At 36.2% G+C, this 10,810-nt stretch overlaps 1 protein-coding gene across 1 annotated transcript; it reads left to right on the top strand.

Moving 5' to 3' along the window:
* The first annotated feature begins 4,388 nt into the window (after nt 1-4,388).
* LOC102807227 (galactosylceramide sulfotransferase-like) lies at nt 4,389-8,650 on the top strand. The gene is made up of 3 exons (XM_085500607.1): nt 4,389-4,501; nt 7,725-8,575; nt 8,622-8,650. The coding sequence occupies exons 1-3, from the start codon at nt 4,389-4,391 to the stop codon at nt 8,648-8,650; spliced, it is 993 nt and encodes a 330-aa protein (XP_085356733.1).
* Nucleotides 8,651-10,810: the final 2,160 nt, after the last annotated feature.

The raw sequence follows: 10,810 nt of genomic DNA, 5'->3' as shown, positions 1-10,810 counted from the left end.
CAAAACCTAGCATTAGTTCAGAGCATGTATGTACAAAGTTTCATGAAAATCCAATGAGTGCTTGTTTAGATATCAGTGGAACAATCATGGAACAGCTAAAAATCGGCTAATTATCATGCAAATTAGGTAATTAATATGCACGGATTTTTACCAAAAACTATTCAAATCTGCGCATATGTTCAGAGCATCTATGTACCAAGTTTCATCAAAATCCAATGAGTGGTTGTTTAGATATCAGTGGAACAATCATGGAACAGCTAAAAATCAGATAATTAACATGCAAATTAGGTAATGAATATGCACGAATTTTTACCAAAAACTAATCAAATCTGCGCATATGTTCAGAGCATCTATGTACAAAGTTTCATCAAAATCCAATGAGTGGTTCTTTAGATATCAGTGGAACAGTCATAGAACAGCTAAAAATTAGCTAATTATCATGCAAATTAGGTACTTAACGAGCATGGATTTTTACCAAAACCTAATCAAATCTGCGCATTGGCCCAGAGCATCTATGCACCAAGTTTCATCAAAAACCGATGTATGGTTCTTGAGATAGCAGTGGAACAGTCGGACACACATACACACACAGACACACTAACTGCAAACACTCACATTATGTGCTTCGCACATGGGAGTCAAAAAGATAATGACTGTAAGGTATAAATTAGGTGATGTCAGGTGGACACTGTGTAGTGTTCAATTCATGTTCCGAGAAACAATTGACCCAAGAATAGTTTAATACAAGTGATTATATTGTAATCACGGGCGAAATCAATGCATTTACCTTCATGTCTCTGTAATTTGTCAGAATACATTATATAAGATATATATCATTAAATGAAATACGTACAACGGCTACAATGATTCAGTAAGTGAATGATACTATAACAATCCGGAAGGCTGGTTGGCGATCAACTCCGCTCAAAAACAAGCAACATGTTTTTGGCTGTTTCCATGGTGTGACATAAACGTGAAGCTAACGTCGGTTTATAACTAATACGAAGTTCGCAAACACCATTCAGTCTTTAGAAGTCACTTAGTTAATTACTAGGACCACAGTCACTCTCCTACTGTGCTAGGACGTATTCTGCTTTTACATTTATTATTTCCAACCGTTTTGCGATAGCATTTTCTAGAATGAAGCGTTTCCTGTAAATGCTGGAAAGCGAAATAATGAAATAACGAAATGATAAATATTTACCTAAAGTACAGTGTGTTGACCTTCATAATAATATACTTCATAATGCAAAACACTAGTCACGGTGAGATATTTAAATATACGACTCCTAATCGAAAAATATGACCACAGTCCAGAATTTCAGACGGATATTAAGCAATGTAAGAGCATGTCAGATGCATTTACTCTAAAATATAAAAAAGAACTGCAGTCAAAAGTCAAGAATGCCAGCAAATAAAGAACTCTGTTCCACAATCCTTTGTGCGTGTTATTACGGACACGCGCAAAAAACTGTACCACGCTTGTCAAATATACAGTACGCTACTTACTATCTTAGCACAGATTGTTTAGTAGTGGAGTGTTCGGTGACCATTGAATTAGCCCGTGATTCATATTTTATGTGTATTAATTTATTCATCAATTTTCGTGACTGACAGTACTGCCCACATTTTAGTCAAAAAAACGCAACTGGTGAAACAGAAGAGCATCGCCAGGCGATGGACGCGGGGCTCTTTGGCAAGGACCGCATAGAGGTCAAAATACGCGTTCTATTTTTACGCGTTAAATATGGCTCTTCCGTTTCGCTCCCTCCGGAATGTTCTACTTTCGCAGCCTAATCGCACGTTTTTCGAAAAACGTCGAAAAAACACAAGAATTAGTAGAAATGTTCCTGTTTTGGGCGGATTATTGATAGAGAATAATGTCTTTATTACAAAAATGACGAAAAACCGTGAGTTGTTGCCTTAATTATTTTTTTATTGGCGAAAAACTGAGAACTCAGCAAATTTGGTTGCACAACTTCCCTTTATCATATACACCCAGCGACACCGATGCCAGCTGACTGTGTACAAAACTGGTAGGAGGTAATACATTTGGGGCGAAAGTATTCAAAAATCAGTTTTTGGATGTTGCAATGGCAGTGGTGGGCCAGGATTTTTTTCCAATTAGTGACGGCACGACCTACATGTGAAGTATGATCAAAACCAGCCGAGCCGTTGCTGGTGAAAAGTTACCCCAACTTTGGGGTCAAATTTCTTGGTAATGTAAACAGATATCAAAAATTAAAATAGTAACTTTGTGCCCACACTCAAGCTGAGTAGAATGAGCTATGTCTGAAGTGTTTTATCCCAAATTTGTAGGAGGAGATACATTTGGCGCGAAGCTATGCAAAAACCAGTTTTTTGGCTGTTGCTATGGCAACGGTGGACCACAAATTTTTTTCAGATTTTTCCTTATAACTAGGGTGAAGGTGTGACCTACCTGCCAAGTTTGAAAGAAATCGGCCAAGCCAAAAAAATCACAGAAGAAATCATACGTGAAAACACTGGAAATGTACACACACACACACAAAACGACAAAAGTGATTATAAGGGCAATCCTAGCGGAGCGGATCGCCAAAAATAAACTACGGTTTAAAAGTCCAAATCCAAACTTCAAACAACACCTGCTTACACATACAATGCAGGCAATTCGCGCGATAACAGTCGATCTGCTAAGTCTGAATGCAAATATATGTTTATAAAAAGATAGATTGTATTTTCCCGCATGTCACTATTTAATTAAGGAATTATATGCCAGGGATTATGTAACCATGGATATTAGGCATACGTTATGTCATTTGGTATAGTATGAATTGCACTGCCATTTCGTTCCAATATGTTGAAAAATAAGAGATCGTCAGACCAGAAGAATATGAGAAGCTAAGCATTCATATACAAGGTGTATACGAACAGGTAAAACAATTTGTATTTAACATATTAATGTGCGGCATTATTGGTCTTGACTTGTAGAATGTACATAACACAACCATTAATGCTGTAGGGTGTACTGGGAGGGGTGGAGGATTTCATGTTTGTAATGACTAGTTGTAATGTGGTATCTCGTTGTTTTCAAGATGCAGTCTGATATTTGTTGCTTTCTTGGTTGTTCAATTGTGGCTAAAATTTGTGTGGTAGGTGGAAAATGTGTTTATTGTTTGTTGAGTCATTGTTTAGACACCCTGCAGCTTGAAATGGTATGGTCCAAATCCAAATTCGATATGGCGGTGTTGAATATCTGTGCGATATGGCAGTGTCGTCTAAAAACCACGCATCAAAATGATTTCTGTTTATTTATTTACTGTTGTAGATCCTGAGAACTAGCCGTTGAATATGATGTCGGGAATAAATGGTTTTCTGAACAAGCTTTATTAATTATTGCTGGCAATATTCCAGTATGAATTGGGAGCAAACTGTGACACCAAATCTAGTCGTTGTATATAGTCATTGTCTATGGCATTTCACCACTCATTAACCATGTGTAAATAACATATCAACCAAGGGATATTAGTAAAAAAATAAAAGTAAAAAATAGAACTGACAACAATTAACAAAACAATACACAATAAGTATGAAAAAGATAATGACTGTAAGGTATAAATTAGGTGATGTCAGGTGGACACTGTGTAGTGTTCAATTCATGTTCCGAGAAACAATTGACCCAAGAATAGTTTAATACAAGTGATTATATTGTAATCACGGGCGAAATCAATGCATTTACCTTCATGGCTCTGTAATTTGTCAGAATACATTAATATACATATCATTAAATGAAATACGTACAACGGCTACAATAATTCAGTAAGTGAATGATACTATAAAAATAAACTACGGTTTAAAAGTCCAAATACAAACAACACCTGGTTACACATACAATGCAGGCAATTCGCGTGATAACAGTCGATCTGCTAAGTCTGAATGCAAATATATGCGTATAAAAAGATAGATTGTATTTTCCCGCATGTCACTATTTAATTAAGGAATTATATGCCAGGGATTATGTAACCATGGATATTAGGCATACGTTATGTCATTTGGTATAGTATAAATTGCACTGCCATTTCGTTCCAATATGTTGAAAAATAAGAGATCGTCAGACCAGAAGAAAAGGAGAAGCTAAGCATTCATATACAAGGTGAATACGAACAGGTAAAACAATTTGTATTTAACATATTAATGTGCGGCATTATTGGTCTTGACTTGTTGAATGTACATAACAGAACTATGATCAGAATGTACAGAAATGGCATCTCAGGCAGATCAGTGACACATTTTATAACTCAATAACCCATTAAAGACGTATCTGATCAGAATTCGTTTCGTAGCATTATGTTTCAAATACAAAACACATTGTGCTTACTCTCAAAGTAATACTTAGTTACTTTACAGGCATGCAGAAATTTAAACACTGCGAGGCAGTTCTTTTGACTTGGTCTACAGTTGCCATTGTGTGCTTATATATGAAGTTCGTCTCATTGCAAGTCACACTAACAGAACCTGAAATGTGAGTAATAGTTGTGTCATGAATAGCATAAGAAACAGTATCTTGACACTTGTAAAACAGATATAACAGACTGTGAAATTAGAGTCAGATCCAATGTGACCACGATGTACTCAAACTACTGCTAGTAACACCTGGGCGGTGAGTAAACGCGATCCAGACGTTGTGAGCGGGTTCATTTTTATATTGGCTTTCCCATTCCTCGTTTTACTGCTTCACATTAGTATTTTTACTAAATTCGTTCCACTGAACATAGAAAATGTTAATCTACCAGCGATACACGAGTCCTCCTAGATTATAACCACTTGAGTGGACTTATCAACGGATGTGCGAGACACACAAAGGATCTGTAAATTATGTTTCATAAAAGGCAATAAATTGACTGTTCAAGGGGTTATATTTTCACATTTCAGAAATTAAACATTTCTTATGTTTCCTGTATTGAAGTGTGGTATGTGGCAATGATAGGTTTATTTTACCACGATTTTGAACTAGTGTCTATGTTCGTGTGTTATGTTCATTTGACTCTAAGTGCAGTACTGTCATAAACATCGCACACACTGCTTTTTCATTACTTCACACTCAAGGTCACCACCAATTGTACTTCAAGTAGTCTAATGATTTGTCTGCGCGTATTTACTTTTCTGTGATTTTTGTTTTGTCTGGATCAATCACACTGGCATTCCTGCGCTACTGCTGTCATCAAGTTTACCAATTCTGTACTTGGACTTTCAAAATATTGCTCCGATGTCCAATATATAGTGGTTGGGTGGTTTGTCCTACATACTAAAATCATTAGAATGAAATGTCCGTGTGATTTCCATTACTCACAGTGAGTTTTCTGCCCAAAAGCGCAATATATTTTGTCACAGTGTAAGGTCTGCTTGCTGCAATTGACAAGGCCACTCACAGAACTCACACTGGACAGGGGGTTCTTTCACTGGTATAATGGGTTAGACAAGAAAATATTACTGGAAATGAATTAAATATATACCAAAATATCGAGTTAAAGCTCCTGGTTTTAATACTTCTTAAGAAATAAAGCAAATACATTAAATACAATGAATAATGCCCAGGGAAGTGTGCATTGGTGATAACTCACAATTCCAGGATGTAGAATGACAGTCAATGCCTTCTTCAAAAGAGCAACGACGAAATACAGAAGTCTTGCTTGCAGAAGAACGCTGTTATTCAGAAGGACACCATTTAAAGCAAGAGATTGCAGAGCAGTTCATACAAGCTTAACAGAATGGTAGTTGAAGCCTGTATCATTTGCCCCTCAATATCGCGGTAGCTACACAAGGATACATCGTAGAAATGATGGATCCCCACTGTCCTCAGTCCGTCAGTCCAATTTATAGGCATAAATGGCCAAGTTCAGGGACACCACCTGGGTTTCTACATAATCAGATAAGAATGTGATCTTTCTAGCATCTGTGTCACGTAGGCAACTGAGTGATTCACAACCATCTTTGGTTATTCAAATAACAGCACACCTGGTAGATTCCAACTGTCCTTCCAGAGTTGAAAACAAGTACGACCTGTCAATCACCATTATGACAGTTGTCACACGGCAATGCACACCGTTTCTCCCCATTATTACATGCATACTTCTATTTGCTGAGTTTGAGGTAATATGACAAAAACAGTTCCATTTTCGCAAAAATAATTCGTGATAATAGTACTTGTACCAAGTTTCCCTGTTTTGATCGGTTTGTCACACATTGGATTCAGCTGATGAGTGGTTGGCTACTATACTTTTTTTCTAAAACCATATTGTTGTTCAAATAGTAGGTTGAATGTGTTAAATAGCGCAAACTACTGTTTTTCCGGGACATGTTTGCCACATATTTGTGGGAATATGACATTTATACACCAAGTGATTCTACGATTTAGCTTTTAAATTTCCTTCAAACGTCCCTCTTGACAAGTCTGAATGGTAGATAGAACAGTCAATGCACATACAAAAGAAAGAACAATACAAGTAGCATTGATATTCAAATGAGTTGTTCGGTAACTGGTAAACGTCGGTATTGCTCGTCTGACATAATTCAGTAAGCGTAAAATACATGAAATGGATGTTGGAATACATTATGCTATGTTATTCCCTCGTATGTAGGTGGTACAATGTTGGAGCTCACTGTAGTACTAGGAAACTGACTATTAAATAGTCGATTACTGTCATCACTTTGCATTATGTACATAATAATTGCACACAAATTTGAATACTGAACAACTTATTCACACAATTTGTGTGCAATCCAATGTTATTTATGTGTATTATAACACTATTTAATATTTAATGAATTAAGCGCTTAAAGTGGTACAGTGCTTTTCTATGATGTCATATATGAACTGGAAATTGCAAAATGACAACTAAGTAATATTTGGAGCAATTTTTACGAACCCGGTGCTGTATAGCTAACAATTAGACTTTATATACAAAGAGAAGAAAAGTTTAAATTTGATTGCAATAGTATTTTTATCATGTCGATTTTATTTATAAGGTGCTTGTGTTGTACAGTTTGTTTGTTGTAGACTAACCTGATCAGCAAGTAGTTTATAAATTAAGAAACTGTCTCTGTTGGGCGTGATGTGGCATTTTGGTGTCATCGTGGCATTTTCACGTGGTATAATCATTGTGTTTTTTGTCGTACATTTCCGTGAGCAATCGAGTAGATTTCCGTGACTATTGCATCTTTATTGCTGTCACGTAGTTTGATGAACTAATTTTATTTTAGTGGATACTCCACGGCTTTTGCCAAACCTTTCAGGACAATTGTATTGTCTGCTGACAACGTGTTAACAGCTTCTCCGATGCCTGACAAATTATTTTTCGGTTTGGGAATGTAGAAATAAGAGGACTAAATAAATCCCGGGGATGAGTGGGAGTAGAAGCAGGCTAGCGCACACGAGAATATATCGCCACAGTGAGGTTCTAAGTGGTAATCCTCCTTATAAAGCAGAGAATTTGCTTGTTTTTCAGACCTCACAAGTCACGATCCATGATTCAATTATTTCCACTTCTGTTTGCAGAAAGGTTTTTGACTTGTCAGTATTTCTGCTATAGTTTTAATGCGTGTTTCATGTTCAATTATTTGTTTTGCATCATTTGTATGATGCGATTTTAATTTGTCTAATGTAATCCAATATGTTTGTATAATAGTTTCCGGAAACTCCATATCTCTATTTTAATACATAATAAGTATTTTATTTACGTCAACAGGTTGATGAAACATGATACACTGAATGCAAAGCTAGAACAAGACTACTATCCGAACCCATCCTGGAAGAATTGTACTCCCTACAACGATTTTGTGTTCGTTAAAACTTCTAAAACAGGAGGCAGCACAGTTGGTGCCTTGCTTTACAGATATGGTATTAAGCATAATCTGACAGCTGCACTTCCAGACCCACTGACAAGTATGATGTTACATATCACTCAGTATAAAGTACACGTTACAGAATATCCATGTAGCAAAACCTTTGCAGGATACAATTATATTGCGCATCACATGCACAAGTACAACCACAAATTGCTGAAAGGTTTAATACCAAACGCTAAATTTGTAACTATCATTCGTTTACCATTTAAACAGTTGGAATCACGGTTTTATTTCGAACACTTTGACAAAAAGTTTGCACTGCAAAACTACACCAACCCCCTGGAAACTTTTCTAACGAGCAGTACGTATCATCAATTTCTCGATAGTGTAATCTACTCCAGGGTTCAACGCTGGTTTAGTATGACTTCTGATCACGGGTTGATGGAGTTAGATAAAGAATTTGATTTAGTCATGATAACAGAGTATATGGATGAATCTCTCGTGTTATTGAAACAGATGATGTGTTGGACATTTGATGACGTCATATATCATTCAAACAAAGTATCCACAAGAGAACGGCAACCTATGACGAGGCCAATGGAAAGAGTGCTTTCCGAAATATTAGTCGAAGATGTCACTGTATATAAACACTTTAACATGACACTGTGGCGTAAGATAGATAACTATGACGGCGACTTTGACAACGATTTACGTTTACTTCGTGCTCGGCGGGCAGAGATTACCAGCATGTGTGAGCGCGAAAACAATGCACAAGAACATGTTTGTAAATTTCTCAGCTATGATGTTCATCATTGTAAAAAAATAGCTGAAAAAACGCAATTTGAAAGATTATGTGGCAAACATCGCAATTGACAAGTATAATTATACAACGATATTATATATTATTATACTGTAATTTGTTTTCACAAATCTGCAACGTTCACTTGCATTTAACATTCTGGCAATGTTGAAACAAATTTTCCCATTTCGCCACACTTACACCAATATATACCGAATATACAGAGAATGCTTCAACGAATGGGATAGAAGTGACAATATTTCTGCACCTTTCTCGAAAATGTATGGCTGATTCGCTCGTGTGGTGGTAAGTTTTGTCATGTATCTGTAGCCCGCATGATTGGCATGGAATTAAATTGACATCGACACATGAATACGTAATTTGTTTTATATACTTGCTACATATTCTCATACATCACATGTTAGCATGAATGTAGGCGAGTTTTCAACCAATTGTGAGCTAAGTAAAAGTTAGCCATTGAAGGCACAATTTAATTTGTAATATTTTTATTATTTCTACTGACTTTTTTCGATAATGTAGATATGTATCTAAACCATTTATTTAAGGTATATGATTTGGGTATTTTCAGTAATTTAATTCATTAGTTTTCATGGAATTTGCCAAGAAGAGGGCAGAGTGACTAGAAGTAATTTGCATATTTCCCATGAAACTTAGCAATAAGAATTCAGTTTGGGTCAGTAACATCATTGGACTCGTCTGAGAAGCATCTCGTCCTTTCACGTCTCTGGCCACTGAACCATTCAGCCCAGAGTTGGTTTGCGAATGTTTGGAGTCCAGCTCATTTCAACTGTAGAAAGTTTTAACTCCTGCAAGCCAAACTGAGTGGAATTTGTTAGATTTGACCAACTGACGGGGTATGTAGATTGTTTCTATTGTTCTGGCCATGTGCTTCAATGACCATGCACCCCTTTGTTCTTGACATGTGCTTTAACTAATCCTTTGTTCGCTTTCATTGAATGGCAACTCTAGTATTAGTTGATTGTATTTTTTTTTATTTAAATTATTGTTATTTTTCTCAATATAATTTATTGTATTTTCAAATCGTTTTAGGTTTGAAGTTCCTGTAATTAACAGTATCGCTCTCCTGTGTAATCGTGGTAAATAAACTCAGTACGGGAATTTGTTGTACCAGCTAATTACCTCTGGCGTCCATACTTATTTATATCTTGGTCACACAATAATTCAGGATAGCGGCAGGATAATGGCAAACTATCAGTATTTACCGACATATCCATTTCCAATGAATACATTTTCTGAAAAAAAAATCATCAGAATCGCTTACTGTTTTTGGAATTTGTGACCCCAGCATAAGGATTGGTCTATGACATTCCATGTTTACTTACATCGATCAACATAGTAGATGCATTAGGTAAGACACAAGGCACATTAGTTTAATAACACCGCCGTTAATTCCGTGACCATGCGCCTCTTAAAGTAGTCCTATCAAATTCGACTACTTGAGTGCCAGATTATTATAATCAAATACAACGGTATCATTCGTATTTAAATCGCCGAATAAAGCTAGAACATCTGTATCATGTGGACTAGTGACTGATGTGGCCATGTTTGTTTTATTCATGTCTGCAATTTAAATTAAGGCCACCTATGCGCGTGGAAAATATGAACAAAAATTAACAACCTTACGCTGACATGGAAATAGCACTAACATGCATGGCAACTCAAATGCATGTCACACCAAATGGCTAATGTGCGTTCACCTGGCGTTATTTCAAAGCCCATGCAAAATGTATGAATGAAATATACCGCACCTGATATATATATATGTATCATAGTAAATGTGTGTTTCATTACATATCTAGATCATTCAGTAGAATGACCACGATCCGTGGCTAATGACAACTAAGTAAATATCAACTGATGAAATATTGTAATAACAATTTACATTTTAGATGTGATTCCCGAAGTTGTACCTGCGGTTGCGACATTTAGTTTTCAAAAATAGGATTTTGAAATAAACGACGAAAACCTAAATTCTGTTTTTAATTTGGAACTTTTCATTTTACTGATTTGATAGAGATCCATTTCGGTTGTTTGCACGTTTTCAGTCAAATGCGAGAATTAAAATTCAATTGGAGTGTTGTCAAATCTTACCCACATGCAATTTACTTTCCTTTTACAATGTATTCAGCTTCTGTATTGAGCCAT

Source organism: Saccoglossus kowalevskii, chromosome 6, assembly GCF_978046115.1.
Source record: "Saccoglossus kowalevskii chromosome 6, keSacKowa6.1, whole genome shotgun sequence".
Lineage (NCBI taxonomy): Eukaryota > Metazoa > Hemichordata > Enteropneusta > Harrimaniidae > Saccoglossus > Saccoglossus kowalevskii.
This window is presented reverse-complemented; position numbering and strand designations above follow the sequence as displayed.

What these genes read in the sequence shown, in the direction of transcription:
- LOC102807227 (XM_085500607.1), top strand. Translation starts at nt 4,389, where the DNA reads ATGCAGAAATTTAAACACTGCGAGGCAGTTCTTTTGACTTGGTCTACA. An exon ending in ACACTAACAGAACCTGAAAT is followed by an intron (nt 4,502 to 7,724) that starts GTGAGTAATAGT and finishes TTACGTCAACAG; the next exon opens with GTTGATGAAACATGATACAC. An exon ending in GGCAGAGATTACCAGCATGT is followed by an intron (nt 8,576 to 8,621) that starts GTGAGCGCGAAA and finishes TAAATTTCTCAG; the next exon opens with CTATGATGTTCATCATTGTA.